The sequence below is a fragment of the Palaemon carinicauda genome, chromosome 1 (genome assembly GCF_036898095.1).
Source record: "Palaemon carinicauda isolate YSFRI2023 chromosome 1, ASM3689809v2, whole genome shotgun sequence".
In the NCBI taxonomy this organism is placed as follows: domain Eukaryota; kingdom Metazoa; phylum Arthropoda; class Malacostraca; order Decapoda; family Palaemonidae; genus Palaemon; species Palaemon carinicauda.
Genome location: NC_090725.1, coordinates 132,399,215 through 132,416,482, shown reverse-complemented (window position 1 = coordinate 132,416,482; position 17,268 = coordinate 132,399,215). Strand labels below are relative to the sequence as shown.

At 34.3% G+C, this 17,268-nt stretch overlaps 1 protein-coding gene across 3 annotated transcripts in view; it reads right to left on the bottom strand.

The window, feature by feature from the left end:
- Positions 1-17,268, bottom strand: part of mRRF2 (mitochondrial ribosome recycling factor 2) — a 464,036-nt gene that overhangs the window by 165,222 nt on the left and 281,546 nt on the right. For all 3 annotated transcript variants that reach the window (XM_068384901.1, XM_068384905.1, XM_068384907.1), the window contains exon 9: positions 8,990-9,121. In XM_068384901.1, coding sequence (XP_068241002.1) covers positions 8,990-9,121 — 132 coding nt within the window. The remainder of the gene's footprint in view (positions 1-8,989; positions 9,122-17,268) is intronic.

Below are 17,268 nucleotides of genomic sequence, written 5' to 3'. Positions count from 1 at the left end.
CGAACTACGATGTTATCTTCACTGTGCATGTGTACTTTCACTTGTGTGCGTTTGGACTTCGCTTATGTAAGTCGGATATGCTGTGGTTGCTCCCTGCTCCTCTTCTCGTTCAACCAAGAATCTGTTCATTAATTTGGCTATATTCTTTATTAACCTCCCTATATCCAACTGCTCCTTCGTTTTTATCTCCCGCAGTAGCAGTGTCTGCTTTGTTAGTTCTCGCGTATCTAGGCATCTTGGACTTTTATTTTACCGGCTTAAAGAACAACTTCGCTCACAGCATATACAACCAGATGTATTTTTACACCTGACACCAATAAGTCCCATGTCAACAGATAATGTGACATCGGAACATGGGTATTTTTACTTTATTACAAAAAGTTCGTGAGTACACTGTACAGCCGACAATCTCAGGTGAGCGCCTTGTCTCAGAGAATGCACAAAGGCTACTAACTCCCCTTGCAAGCGAGATGAAATCTTGCTACAACAATATGCTGAATAGTTAGGTTTTGTGGAATTCTCATGATTATAGAGTTCATTTACCTTGATGTACAACACATATCTTCATACAAGAATTAGGTCACACACACACACACACACACACACATATATATATATATATATATATATATATATATATATATATATATATATATATATATATATATATAAGAAATTAAATTGATTAAATAGGTTGCAAAGCACAAAAAGGCATAAGTCTACCCACTATATTAATAACATCCATTTACAGTTAATTGCCATGTCTTCCCTTTATTTAACTTATTCTTGCTCTCTGAAACACCTCCCTAATAAATTGCTGATTAGCCATGGCTGGAAACGAACAACTGAACGCGTACCCCTTTATGAACTGATGAAAAAGGTGTAATCTTGGGTGAAAACACTCGAAACCACTGCAGTTTTTTAAAACATGAAACATACCTAAGCAGCAACTTCAGCGGTTGGAGGCTTTTCACGCCTCCAATGAGGTCACCTGCATAGGATACCGTACGTTTCAATTTGCCGCTGGAACCTCTTTCCTGTAACTTCGCCGCTAGTCGCACACGGTGTGGCCGAAGCCTTAGCCTATAGTATTTTGTATACTGTAGCTTACCATAAATACAATATTAGTCCTACCACAAGTGAAAAATATAAGATAAAAAATTACCAAAACACCACTTTCTCCCTTCCTCTCTCTCTATTATAGTAAAAATCCTTATGCAATAAAGATAAGTAAATTAACACCCTTTCTTTACATTAAATTCTAATCTATTGTCCCATCAATATATTTTCCTTCCCTTCAATGTTTTTTCTCATTATTTCCTTTTGTTTATATTCAAGTCTTTCCTGTATTATAAATTAAAAGAATTTCAGTTTAAATAACTAGAATGATAAAATGAGTTTGTAGTCCACAGTATTTTGTGTTTATAGGACATATTTACAGCATAATATTCTTTTTCTATCTGGAGGAAGTGGAGGGAGGTAGGAGTGTATTTGATAAGGAAATGCCAATCAAGGTAAAAGTCAAGATCTATAGCACAGTAATAAGACCAGTGTTGATGTATGGATCAGAAATGTGAGCTCTATGACAAAATGAGAAAGCAAAGCTTGAGAGAACAGATATGAGAATGCTGTGGTGGATTGTGGGAATATTACCGCAGGAAATATTGGAAAATAGTGAAGTGGCAGGTGTGGTAAAGATTAGAGAGGTGATAAGAGTGTCACAACTGAGATGATGTGGGCATTTGTTGAGGATGGATATTGGGGAGGCAGTGAGGAGGGCTTGGGAGGAACCGGTTTGGGGAGAAGATCGAGAGGGAGGCAGAGAATTAGATGATGAGATAAGGTGAAGGATGATATGGAGAGAAGAGTTTTGGTGGAAAAGGACACCTTTGATAGAATGCATTAGAGAGGGCGCATCAAGCAACCAACCCCTCAATGTAGGCATAATGGCGGGAAAGAAGAAGATTCTTTCCCTATCTGAGAGCGTTGACTGGAGAAACACCTGGCTTATTCTATATATAGCTACCTCCCCATAAAGCTGATAATGATTTGTTTGTTTTATAAAATGTTTATCCTTGTTCTTATTTCGTATAGGCAATATTTAAATTTTTTTCAAAAGAAGTCTATTTAAACATACTGTACCACAATATTTGAACATGAAGTTTCCATTCCTCTTGAATTTGTGAAAAAAATCACCGCGGTCAGAATAAAAGAAAAAATGTTATGACAGCTATGATTTACATTAGTCTCTCATTACTAAAAGAATGATGGAGATCTACTAGGTTTAGACACTTATCCTGGTTTGGCACTCTCCTGTATCTGGTAAATATTCATCCATTGACAGGGTCTTATCATCATCTGTTAGAAAGAGGAGGACAGCAAAGGAGGTGGTAGAGCACCTACTTAAAGAGGAGCTGCCGATATTTTTAGAGATAATGAAATGGATTTAAGTAACTTTTTCTTGCATTATATTTCAGTTTCCTTATATCAGTAAAAGGTGGACTTATCTCAAATTGTGAATTCTGGCTCTGTTTCAGCATAACCTTTCGTTGAATTTAATATTCTATGGTAATATGCTGTGTTGGACTTGTCAAGGGCCTCTTCTTTCTCTTGATCTAGTGTAAGTCTTATTATTTGTTTAAGGTCTACCCCACAGATTACACATTTGGTATCAAATTTATAGCCCCCATGGTAAGGTTTTGAAATGTTATTGCACAGCTCGCCACTGTTTCAAACTTGAGGGTGGTGACCAATAATTAAATGGTTCAAGTACTGCTAGGTTTTCTACCTAAATGATTTAGCCTCTATTCACTCCTTTTCGATATTAACAAAGCCTCGTACTTCATGTCTTTAAACATTAGAGTAACCATAGATATTTTGGAACCTTATCCAACTTCCATACCTCTTTCGGACACATTTCTAGTATTTCCTCTTCACCAAAATTTTACAAGACTCTTAAAATTTACACTTGTCATAACTGAAGCTGAAATGGAGCTTGGTGACAAGTGTTGATTTGCGATCCTTTACTTTTCAATTACTAAGCATTAGAGATTGTAGATTTGATTTAGCTTGAATTATGATTGCCTTATTGCCAAATTCGATGTCATAAATTTAATGTGCCTACTTTTTCCCAGAAAAATCTGTTGGTATGGAAGAAATTGCAAGTTCCCCCTTCAAGGTTGTTGGAACCCACATTGGTAGCTTTGGTTTCCTCTTCTGTCCATTAAATTCTGATCTCACAATATTTTGATTGTCAATGACTGGGCATATAAGAGCCAAATCTTTAGGGAGCTTTCTGACTGAGAATTTTCTATGCTAAAATCATTAATCCTTACATTTCTAATGATAAAAACTGCATATAGTGTTTCTTCATTCATGAGCAACACCAAAGCTTCTCATTGCTCATCTTTGTCATCAAAGTTCATATTAATTTCCATACTATTTCTTAAGGGTCTGATGGGCCATGATAAAGTTTCAAAGTCAGTTTCAAGTACTATTAATCAAATACACTGTATGAAAGTCACAATATTTCTAGTTAATCATTTTCCATATTTATTTTTTTTAGTATTATTTGTCGAATTGCTAATACTTAATTCATGTTTGAAAGAAGTCATACCACTTGTGAAGAATTATCTTCACAGGTTCTTTTTTTTAATTTATCTTTTCTATATTTATCTCATGCATGATTTATTTTAGATATCCTTTCTTTTTTATGATTTATATCTTGCAGGCAACCGACCCTTTAATGAAGGGAAAACAATGGGAAACAAGAATTAGATGTCTATATGAAATGAGTCCTGTTTCCTTAAGCACCATATTTTATAATAAATTATTTACTGATCTTGAATGTATATTGTACATTAGAATTCCTATTTATATTATTAACATCCCTCTGCAAATTTTCCAGTCGGTCAATTATGAATTTTAAGATTTGACACTCCGCATTTGCCGATTTTTTTTTTTTTTATTAAGTCAATTTTTGTAGATATGCAGTATTCCCCTGGTACCACAAGATTACTTCATGAATTTTATATGGACACCTTTCAAGACCTCTGCTTCTATAGAGTACTGATTTTCTGATTTTGATATGGCACCTCAACCAGGTAGGCCTAGAAGCCTCATGTATTATTTTTTTTTCATTCACCTGGAGAGACATGTGAGCGTTACCTCACTTTCAAACTCCCCACTCAACCATCACACATCGTACTGAATGGTGTAACAGATCCCTCTCATCTGGCCAGGGTTGTTAACCCACACAGGCTGTCCTCGTGAAGACCTTGAGCTTTCAACGAATGAAGAAAGCCCTTGCATTATTGCATTAGTGACAACGATGGTAGTTTTGAGGATGGACACTCCAAAATAAACTGTCCTGAAGGCCCTTGAACTCTCTTGGTACTGGGAACGTCAGCACTCTTCCCTGATTATCCTGCAATTAAAAGCTCTTCGTTTACCACCAAGGATAGGCTGCACCTTATAAAACAGGTAGAACACTTTAGATATTTGGGATCTAAGTCAGGAGGCAGGATGTGAAGCTGAGGTTGAGAATAGGATAAAAGCAGCATGGGGGAAGTGGAAGGAGGTAGAAAGAGTGGTATTTGATAAGAAAATACCAATCAAGCTAAAAGTCAAGATCTATAGCACATTAATAAGATCAGTGTTAACGTATGGATCGGCAACTTGGGTTTTAAGACGAAAAGAGGAAGCAAAGCTTGAGAGAACAGATGAGAATGCTGAGGTGAATTATGAGAATATCACTGCTTGAAAGGTTGGAAAATGATGAAATACGAAGTTTGGCAGGAATAGTAAAGATTACAGAGATGATAAGAGTATCACAACCGAGATGGTGTAGGCATGTTGAGAATGGATGGTGGGGAGGGAGTGAGGAGTGCTTGGGAGGAACTGGTCAGGGGGAGAAGATCAAGATGGAGGCAGATGACGAGATAAGGTGAAAGATGATATTGAGAGAAGAGGTTTGGTGGGAGGGGATGCCTTTGAAAGAAGGCATTGGAGAGGGAGCGTCAGGCCACCAACCCCTTAATGTAGGGATGACGGTCGAAAAGAAGAAAGGTCGCGCCTCAGCCATGAGATCAAAACTTGCGTGAGTTAAAAAAAAAAAATTGTAAATATGGGGTCACATTTCCCACTTAGTTAATAAATAAGTAGGTGATTTCTTTTAATTACCTTAGGACAATGTCTGGCTTGTGTGTGCAGAGTTTTTCTGTGTAACTTTTATGTCTATCGTCCTGCATTTAATCTCTTAGGTAATCTTAATAAACACTAGACCGAATTCATTTGATTGTTGTCTAAGTATTAAAAAACCTTTTATTTACGTGATAACCATGTTGAAACTGTTGAAAGTTCCTGCCATATTTCCTTTTATCTCCTGACAATTTGTGTACCTCTCACAATTTTTCTTTTCATTTTTGTTTGACTAATCCTTTTATTCATGGGATAACCAAGTTTATGTTTATATAAACCGTTCTCGTTATGTTTTGCATTGTTTTGTCTAACGCCTTGTTTCAGCATTTAATTTTGCACATCCTGATAAGATGGCCTTATAAAATAGTGTAATTTGTAAGAATATAAATATATATATATATATATATATATATATATATATATATATATATATATATATATATATATAGGCCTATATATATATATATATATATATATATATATATATATATATAGGCCTATATATATATATATATATATATATATATATATATATATATATATATATATATATATATATATATATATATATATATATATATATATATATATATATATACATATTTAAAAAAAGTATACTTTTTGTTAACAAATAAGGGAATTACTGAAAATTCTACTGAATCTCTCATTTTCTTACTTTTATTCATTGAAATAAATCTTCTACTAGAATACTCTTTCAGCATACATAATTTAATAAAAATAATCCAATTTCAAAATCTTTACATATTTCCATAGAGAGAGAGAGAGAGAGAGAGAGAGAGAGAGAGAGAGAGAGAGAGAGAGAGAGAGAGAGAGAGAGAGAGAGAGAGAGAGAGAGAGAATCTTTTCTTTTAATTGTAATCCATATTCATATTTTTCATCACTGTTATATATTACATATAAATATAATAGTGTAAAATCATTTTTGCTCACGCAGGATGAATTTTTGCTTATTTCGCGCAAGATACTTAGCGCGAATTTAATTCCGCGCCATTATAAAAGAAACATACAAAAAATGGGTTTATTATTTTGCCTCTCACTTATGTTTTAACTGAATAATCGACTTCTTTGGCCATCACTGATAATAACGCTTTTATTAACTAACTTAGTATTATTCATTTGATTTTTTTCTTTCTCTTTCAAAAGTGTAAATGAAATGATTATAATTGTCATCCGTATATCGAAACTGAGTAGGACTAATGATATCATAACGTAGCGTTCATACCACTAATTAATTATACCAACTTTTTTTCCTTTTAATCGGCAATCAGTAAAAGATAACATGCAGGACAATGATTAATATGTTTACATGTACAGTACTCTTAATCTACTATGACAAATCATTTCATCACGTGTCTGACATGAATATTGGTCCCCGTTTTGACAAAAAAAAAAAAAAAAAAAAAAAAATTTTAGTTCCATTTCCATGCGAGTTGAACACCTGAAACAGCGATACATGTCTGCTTGTTACTAACAAACAACTCTATTTGACATGTATCCACGTTCTCGTTCTGTTTAAAGATTTGGTTGGGGAAAATACTATGGCTGCAATTGAAAATAGGCCTACATCAATTTACGACCGTGTGAACATAGAATTTTCGACGTTTGCGCGAACTTTCATGCCAGCGAATTTAAATACTATAGGGATACATCGACTTACATCCTTTCAAGATAAGTCGGTTTCGAATTTACATTGGTTGCCAAAAATAATACATGAAAAAAAAATAATAAATCCTGTTTTGAGTCATTTTGTTTGACTTTCCGTCTGTCCGCCACAAGTATTTTAGTCATAATATTACTGGAATAACGTTAACAGCACAATAAAACATGTTACTTTACAATAAATAAGAATTAACGTATATAAAATCATATTAAAATACTGTAATTATCTTCACAATAAACGTTCACACAATTAACGTAAATTGTAGGGAACAAAGTACGAAAACAGCTGTGACTGTGTTTTATATTAATTAACGGTCTTTGAGTGCTTAATAGTGGCGTTTTTTATGATAGTTCAACTATCCACCATTTGAAGCAGTAACTGCACATAAAATCCTATTATTGTACAATAAGGATAAAAGTATATAAAATCATATGCAAATCCATTATTGTATACTATTTTTTTTTAACTTCACTCTTTTTATTTGTGTTTGTCATTAACTGGTCTCAAGAATATCGATAATAACAAAGATTAATTGTTTAACCCCTTCAATATAAATTACTAATATAAATTACATCACCACCAATTTATTATAAAACATAGTTTCCACATCTCTCTCTCTCTCTCTCTCTCTCTCTCTCTCTCTCTCTCTCTCTCTCTCTCTCTCTCAGGTGCCTTACTATACATACTTAACAAATTTAAAATGTGTATCAAAGAACAAACACCAGAAGAATCAGTTGTTGACGCTGGCGATCTACAGTCATATACGTACGCAATGTAAACAAAAATATTGAATGCAAGAGTTGGTAAATGTAACAAATAAATTTATCTTATACTATCGCAAAATATTCTTATTAACGTAATTTGTTTTTTTTTTCCTTACAAAATCTTTCTATTTTGAACTATCTTAGAGCAAACCACATTCACAAATAAAGAGCAGCGATATACTGTAAACATCTACATTTACAAGAATGGATGTAAATATATTCGTAAAATTAGATTACTTTTTCGGTACTAAATTAAAAATTAAATTCATTAGTTTGTTAGCTCAAATAAATTCTTAATTAACCATATATTATTCAAATTGCATTTATAAACAAAATACAGAACTGAAAATGGTTATTTGTGGTTTAGTCTAATGATAAGTAAATTCAGAGACAAGTAAATTCGACTCGAGTCTTTTTCAACTTCAGTCGAATATCCTGGAACCAATTACCGACATAAGTTGAGGTATACCTGTACAGTATTACTTATACATAATGCATGTATGAACTTCTTTTAATAATTTTGATTACTGTATTAGAATTAATATACAAAGGGTTTATCATTGAATATTATTATTATTAAAAGGAGGAGATTAACCAGTCCAATGAGTCAAATTCGACTATGACAGAGCTGACTTATCACTGAATAGTTTACATGTGTTAGCTATACAGTTGGGCTGTTCTGCTTTGCGTGATTGGTTTGAAAACTTCGGCCAGGGAGAGTAATCATTGCAAAACCACGAATAGGTGATTTTCGATTTAATATGAATAAGGAGGCCGAACTGTACAATGAAATTTAGAAGTTTATTTAGTGTTGTAGATGATTTCGAATTTTGTATAATTACAATAACAAAACCTACAGTTCAGTGAGTGGACAATTTGAAAACAATGCAATGCTGCTGCTGGAGGGTTGGATTTAAACCCAAAACAAGTAAAACAAGTAAAGTAAGTATGAACACAGGCTGTGGTCAATTGATTAAGGGGCCATGAGTTCACTGACTGTCGGGCACCACTAATATTATGAGGCTTTTTGATCTTCGTAGTGGTCTCTGTCACCAAACCCAAACGATGACTCTAGCTATCATGCCTTTCCAAGAGGTTTCATCACCTATAGGCTAAGGAATATACTACTATGGAAATACTTCCACAACTACCTGAGAACACGCAGGAATATGTTGATGATATTTTTTAATGATAACTACTAGATAAAAAATAGAAAACACTCTATACACAAAATAAGGAAAAAAGTTTGTTGATTTTCTGTAAAGAATCTTATCGGTAAAATATTCTACATTTTTGGGAAATAAAAATGTTAACAAAATTCAAAACTTGCATTAGGGTGACTTACCTTGAGTCCTGTCACAACTACAATATTTCCAGATTTGATGCTGGCAACTTCCTTGAATTCATCAGCGAAAGCTATCATGACACGTCCAATTTTTTCCGTAATCTCATTGTTCATATTAAAAATTCGTTGACCCTGCAAAAAAGAAAAAAAAAAAAAAAAAAAAAAACATTAGATACTGTTGAGGGTTTATTATGAGGGATGAGATAGAAATACCTCATAAAGTAAAGGTTACAAGTACAGAATATTAAGGGGTTTTGAGGACAGCAAAACCTATTTTTAACTAATAAACTGTGTGGTCCTAGAAGAGTTTCCTGTTAGGTTAGAACAAGGAATCCAATATATAAAGACATACCAACGAAATATAATGGTCCCTAATTTCAGGTTATTTGTACAAAAATTCTAATCTTACCACAGTTTTTATACTTGCAATTAACCAACCGTGAACGATGTCAGTGGTGCACAACTCAGTTAAAGGCACAATGATGCTTATCTTGTAAAGATTTTTTTTATTGCAAAGTTAGCAGGGCTTACAACAGTTAAACTACCTTTTAAATTATTGTTAAGATTTTTCATACCAATACAGACTCGTGTAGATGATTATGGGTTTTAGTGAGATGTATTGAATAAGCCACATAAAGTAAAGAAGTCTATTAATAACTAATTTTATATAGTATATTATGTGAAGGCTACATATCTCTATAGACAAATGTATATTTTTCATAAAATGATGGCATGAATGCTTCATATATTTCTGAAGATTATGTTAATCATAATTTTTACGTATATCAATACATGAGTATACACACCCAAAATATTTTGCTTGGAATCTAATTGGTGTATTGCATTTGAATTGGTCACACTTATATTTGAATTAGTCACAATACTATAAAAGTATTGAGCCTGTTGTGCTCTTGAATGAGAATCTGGCAAACATAATTGATGGGTGTATCCCTTCTTGTGTGCTAAAATAAAGAGTGAAAGACAAACCCTGGTTCAATAATGATTGTAGAGGGGCATATTTGGAGAAGCAGGAGGCTTATTATCTTTGGCAGAGTAATAACATTACTCAGCTAAGAGCTGTTTCTCAAAGAGTTTGTGCTTCAACTGAAATAGTATACAACTCAAAAATCAAAGAAACCCTTTCTGGTACAACCCAGGAGCAAAGTGATGGGCTCCCCTTAAATCTTCACTCTTTGGTGTAGACTAAATAGTTCTTCCCTTACTTAAATCAGATGTATGTCACTAATTGTCCAAAAGGAAAGGCAGCCCGTTTGGCTGATGTATTTGACAGTAAGCAGAGTAATGACACTTGATCTTCCTCATTCTTATTTTCCTGAAGCTAAACTAACTAGTTTGGTTTTTTGGCTCCATGAAATTAATAAAACAATCTTGGTTGACCTTCACGCTTATAGTGGTGTAGACCCAAATGGTATTTTTCCTTTTTTATGAGGACTACTGATTTCTTGGCTCATAGGTCGTCTGTTATTTTCTGCAAGTTAGCAAGAAGAGGTTCTCTTTTAACTTATTGTTGAATTGGTAATGACATTTCAAGTAAATGTATTTATGGTAGCTCTAGCCCTGAAGATTACTACCCAATTTCTGTAACTGCAATATTATCAATTTTTTTTATTGACTTTTGGCAAAACATCTAAATATGAATGTTGAAGGTAATAAGCTGCTCCCAATTTTGCAAATTGATTTTCAAAGGCCTTGGAGCATGTGATGCCCTTCTTACAATCTCCAATGCTGTACAGAAATCCCTTGATTGTGGTCGAGAAGTTTTTATACTTGCCCTTGATTTTAGTGCTGCCTTTGACCATGTTAACCTTGAGGCCCTTGTTTCAAAACACAAACAGTTGTGAGTAGGTAGGTCTTTTCTTAGTATCATTATTGAATTTCTTAGTAACAGATTGCAATTACATCCCCTGAATGTAGATCTGGGGTTGCTGAACCCTTAATAGAGATCTAGCTAAAATTAGTATATGGTGCAAATTATGGGACTTGAACTTGAACCCTAACAAATCTCAAAGTATGATTGTAAACAGGTCAAGGACAGTGGCTACTGAACATATAGATCTTTGCATTGACAATGTCTCTCTAGATATACAGAGTACAACTCATTTAGAATTAAAGGCGTGATTCATGATTGTAAACTTGTTTTTGAAAAACCAACCTGTCCTAACAAAATATTTTAATTCTACAATGTTTTCAGCACCTTTTTCCTGCCTGTCTGATCTACAGCTGATGACTCATCTTAATTTCTGGGACAAAAACTAGCTATCTATTGATTAATTTCTGGCACTATTGTTCAGTTAATTCTTTGCATATGTTACATCACATTTTTTCATAATTCTGACTATCCTTTGCATTCAGATCTTCTGAGATTGTAACCATCGTGTACATAATACTAGGTATGCAATTAGTTCTAACAGTCTTGCCTTCTCCATCATAAGGCTCAGTTATATATGGTATTCTAGATGTGTTATTCAAACTGTTACCAGATTTTGGACTGATCATCTTAGCATGGTATTTTAATTGCACGGAACTTATTTTCTAAGATGTTCCAAATACTTTTCTGATGAATAGATTAACTTGAGTCTCATTGCATAGTTTATATGTACCTATGTAATGTTGTCACTGATCTTAATTTTTATTTTTTACTGTTTAATGATTATTTATTTCTTTCCACAGCAGGCTACTTTCCCAGATGAAGCCATTGGGCTTATAGTATTGATAGATACTTTGATGGATAATAAAAACTTCACTGCATTACTTTAATCTAGAAGTTCCTTGGCTCTGGATCAGGAAAGCTTTCTTTTATTTTCTGTTGGGCCTCAGTGAACCCTTAAAAAAAATCTTCTTTCAAATCCTTGGTAAGTTCCTTACTAATGAATACTGTACCAAGTTTATAGATATGCCCTTTACTGGTTCATCACAACCTTTACAATCATGAACAGCTTGAGGGCATAGTTCTTTTTTTTCAGTGCACTATTCATTGCTGTTTGAGTCATTTTGGTCTAAGAAGGGCTGATGTTTGATACTGACATAAATATCATAGGCGTTCCAAAATTCCCGAATCTTAAAATGCTCCTAGAATTTTTTATACATCCCATGCCTTGCAGCAAAAGAAATTTCATTTTCAACGGGATGTTTTGTATGCAAGTCCTCAAATAAAGACTTGACCTTCCTTGAATCAACAATAGAATCTTAAGTATCTATTCATGTAGCCTATCTGTCTTTCTATCCAAAGGGATAATAAACGTTCGACTTCATAGTAAATTGTGCCTCTCTTCACAGTGATGATACAAATTTTAGACAACAGTGCTTAATAATTCCCAACATGAAAAGATAAAAGGGAGGAATTATGGGGGTACTGGACCTAGCTGATGACTGTCAAACACAACAGCATCTTTTTGGGCCAAATAAGAATGGTAAAGCATGCATAAATTCACTCCTTACGGTAAAAATCATAAATAATTCTAAATCACTGAAATTAGCTAAAAAACTTAAGCCAGATTACACACATTTCTAAGTAAATCTGTGAAAGAATAGCAATACACAAAATTATGCAGTTTCTTATGACCTATAAAAGCAAAAAAAAAAAAAAAAAAAAAAAAATCCAGTAGTAAACAGATGCCAAAGTGATATTGCCATCTTCCCGTCAAGTAGTATTTCTCAGTGAGTGGTGTGTCATCTACTAGCAGTTAAATATAGTATCTGAAGTACTGTGAAGGGTTTGTATAGAGCCTGGAATCTGTGTCTCCCTTAAACACATTAACTTAGTGCTTATATATTGACACACTAATCCTCAGGCACAGAAGACGATTTTCCATTGATATAACTTGTTATATTGGTACTCTTTTCTAAGGTACCAGGAGAGTAATTCGGGACTATGCAGTTCCTACATACATATACCAAGGCACTTCCCCCAATTTTGGGGGGTAGCTGACATCAAACAAATGAAAAAAAAGGGGGGACCTTTCCTCTCTACGTTCCTCCCAGCATGACAAGGGACTCAACCGAGTTTGGCTGGTACTGCTAGGGTGCCACAGCCCACTCTCCCTCGTTATCCGCCACAGATGAAGCTTCATAACGTCGAATCCCCTACTACTGCTACCTCCGCAGTTATCTAAAGCGACCGGAAGCAGCAGCAGGGCCTACCAGAACTGTGTCACAATTGCTCACCATTCATTCCTATTTCTAGCATGCTCTCTTGCCTCTCTGACATCCAAAGCTTTCTTCACTCCATCCATCCACCCAAACCTTGGCCTTTCTCTTGTACTTCTCCCATCAACTCTTGCATTCATCACCTTCTTTAACAGACAGCCATTTTCCAATCCCTCAACATGACCAAACCACCTCAACACATTCATATCCACTCTAGCTGCTAGCTCATTTCTTACACCCATTCTCACCCTCACTACTTCGTTCCTAACCCTATCTACTCGAGATATACCAGCCATACTCCGCAGACACTTCATCTCAAACACATTCAATTTCTATCTCTCTGTCACTTTCATTCCCCAAAAATTTCTAAAAGGCAAAGCTAAATTTCTGTAATAAAATTTATCATTTCAATACTTACCCAATATTCATTTCTTCACTGACAAGAACTGATTTATGATTAGCACTATAGTCCATTTCTTTTATCGAGGCAGATTTGCACCGACTCACAGCGGTGCCCTTTTAGCTCGGAAAAGTTTCCTGATCGCTGATTGGTTAGAATTATCTCGCCCAACCAATCAGCGGTCAGGAAACTTTTCCGAGCTAAAAGGGCACAGCTGCGAGTCAGTGCAAATCTGCATCGCTAAAAGAAATTGACTATAGTAGGGATTAGGAATCTCTACTGCCAGACAGCAATATTAGTTCCTGTATTATTCACAGATACCAGTTTTTTGAGAACCCTAACCACGGGATGGAAGGTAGCAAATTCTATAAATATTGGCAAAGCATCGAAAAAAAATAGAAATTATAAAAATATATTTATTTCAATTATTACTATCCAATATTCATTTCCTGAATCCCAAATTTAGGACAGAGGAATACTAGTAATGAACAGTAGCCTACTATAAGAAGAAAAAACACCCCCTGAAAGTGATTAAGAACTTGAAAGATAAAATTAAACCCAGCAAATTCCTCTACTGTAATCCAAAGTTCTTTAACCTTAGCCTATTGTAGAAAAACGGTAGTAGAGATTTATAAGAACAAGTATGTAAGATTATAAATTCTGTATAAAAGGACAATTCCACATAAAGGAAAATTAAAATAAAATTAAAACTAAAGATAGAAAAATAAAATTTACGTCTCTGTGGAGTAGCACTAACGACTTCCTTTAAGGAGAGATGCTTTAAAAAAATAGAGGGAAGAGCCTACATTTCTAAATTCCTGAGTTCTCCAATCAGGCAATGGAAATGCCATTTAAATGAAGGGTTCTAAGAAAGTGATACTTGGACAATTAATATCCAGGACAACTGATATGTTGGATGACTCAAAACGATTACAAATATTTTCCCTTAAAAAAATTACCCAATTAAAGATAGATATCGATATAGTAAATAGGCAAGATTTGTTTATAAGTGTAACAGCGGCTGTTTAACTGAAATTCATAAATCATGCTAGTTACTCTTCATCCAGCAATCAACTCAGAAATGGCTGTAATAGCTTTACAACAAAATTGTTTATTTCTTATATTCCATACTTTTCAAGTCGACTGATTTGTATTTGCCAACGTTCCGATTATTTTAAAATTTTCTTTAACCTGAGATTTTATATAATACTATAAAATCTCTGAGAAAAGCAAATATGCTCTTAGATGATAACAACTACATCCACAGTACACAATACCTTGACGTACGAGCGCTCCAACATACGAGCATCCCGAGATACGAGCCAGCCTCTGAGCAACATTTTGCATTGAGATATGAGTACAGAATTAAGATACAGGCACGCTTACAGACACTAGCACTAGATGGGCGACCTGCATCACTCGTTTAGTTCATGAGCATGGTGTCAATGTGAGGGAGTTGGCCTGTCATTATGAGCGGAGTGCATCAACGATCGAAAAAAGTAAAAAAAAAAAAAAAAGTAGAGAAGAATAAAATGTTAAAAAATAATTAAGCTTCGCTCACTTACGTTAATTCTAAGTTTGAGTGTTACACTATGTGTAAGGAACAGTATTAACAGGATACCGTGCAAACTCTCTTCCCTTCCCTTCCTCCCTCCCTCCTTCTTCCTTCACACACACTGCTGTTAGCTACTATCATCTGTCTCAAGGGTAAGAGCTCATAATAACACCCTATTTTAATTCATATCACAGCATTCTTTTATTATATCATTGCGTGTTTATGTACAACATTTCTATGCAGTATAGCAATTAAAAATGTGTGTTTTTCACATTGTTATTATCATTGATTTGGGTGTTTTTAGAGGCCCAGAAAGGATTAAATTTTTGTCAGTTATTTTATACAGGAAAAATTCAATTGAGATACGAACAAATTGACTTACGAGCTCGGTCCAGAAACGACTTATACTCGTATCTCAAAGTAACACTGTACTGTATAACTTTCATGAGACAGACTGCAGATAAATCAATACAAGCAACACTATGTGAAGTACAGATGTGCACAGTGTGCATTCTGATAACGACTGAGGAGGAACCATTAAACATAGTATCTTCTGCATTTATGTTTAGCTCTGATGTGAATATAGGGAAATTAAGAATTGTCCTTGGTTGTATAAAAGCCAAAGCCTTATCATCACAAGTGACAAAAAGAGTTTTGATTGCGACAGAATGTTCTCTACAGGATGAAGTGTTTGCTAGACTGCCATCAACATCAAGTTTATCACAAAGTATTTGCTGGTGGCAACAGCAGAAGAGTAGTGCTCCTCTTATACCATTACAAAGATAGGGCTTTGATATCCTACTAGAGCAGTGGTTCCCAACCTTTTAAACATGGCGACCCATTTTAGAATAAGCAATCAGGAAGCGACCCCAATCCTTAAAATATCTTATATACACATTCATTTTTATTTTTTTTTTACAATAAACTGCCATATATTGCGATTATTGAATTATCTATTCGTGAAGTAACTATATATTCCGTAAATTCATGATTAATTTAAAATTTATTCATAAAAAACTCCCACGCTGCTACAAAAATTAATTAATTGTAAATCAATTCAAAATTATTAGAACACAGATTTCCAACGTTATGTAAAACGGTGTTTATGAACTGACCTTAATGAGACAGCTGGTATTGCAGTTTTTTAGCTAGCAATTCTATCCTGGGTTCCGTTGTCATCTTCCACATTTAATTGATTTTGGCATTTGTTTTTAAGGATGAGAAGTTAGGAGAAGGCTGCTTCATAAAACTAAGTTGTTGGGAACGGCAATAAATTCCTTATTGTGATTTCTGATAGTACTGGGATTTTTTGGAAAATTTTTGCCCAAAATTCTTGTAGTTGCTGTTTACCAAACCAGGATTTAGCTTCAAAATAGTTTTTTTTAAGTCGATGAAGTCTTCTTATGCTGGTTCAGGGACCTCAGATACACTGGCATTGAAAGGGTTGATTGTAAGTGAAGAAGATTTGTAACATTCAGCATGAAAATAACTTCTTATTTGAAAAGTAAGATTTTCCAAATGCTCTTGTATCAAGCCATATAAGTCATCGATTTCATTTGCCGCTTTTTCAATTAATTGGGCAAGTGTTGGGAACATATGTAATTCCTTTTGGTTTATTTTGGTGATCCAGAGTTCCAATTTCATTTTAAAAGACAATATCTTTTCAGACAAAGATATAATCGTACTTTCATTACCTTGTAATCCTGTATAAATAATATCAAATATCTCAGAAATGTCAACCAGGTATGCCAATTTGCACAACGTAAATTCATCCGTAAACAATGATTCATATTCATTTGCATTTTTAGAAGCGAGAAATAATTGCAGCTCTCTTCTCAAATGAAAAATTCTTTTCAGCGCCTCTCCTTTCGAGAGCCACCTTACCTCTGTGTGAATCAGTAGTGCTTCATGCATTGAACTCATATCTCTACATAAAATTTTTAAGAGCCGTGTTGCAAGTGGCCTTGATTTAACGACATTTACTGCTTTAATTACTCGGTTAAGTACTTCTTTGAATGGTTCAGGTAACGTCTAGGTAGCTAATACTTGTCGATGAACCATGCAGTGAGTCCCAATTACTTCTGGAGTCACTTTTTTAACTACGATTGAAGCCAGACTTACAGCCGGGCATCGTAGGTGCCCTGTCAATACAAACTC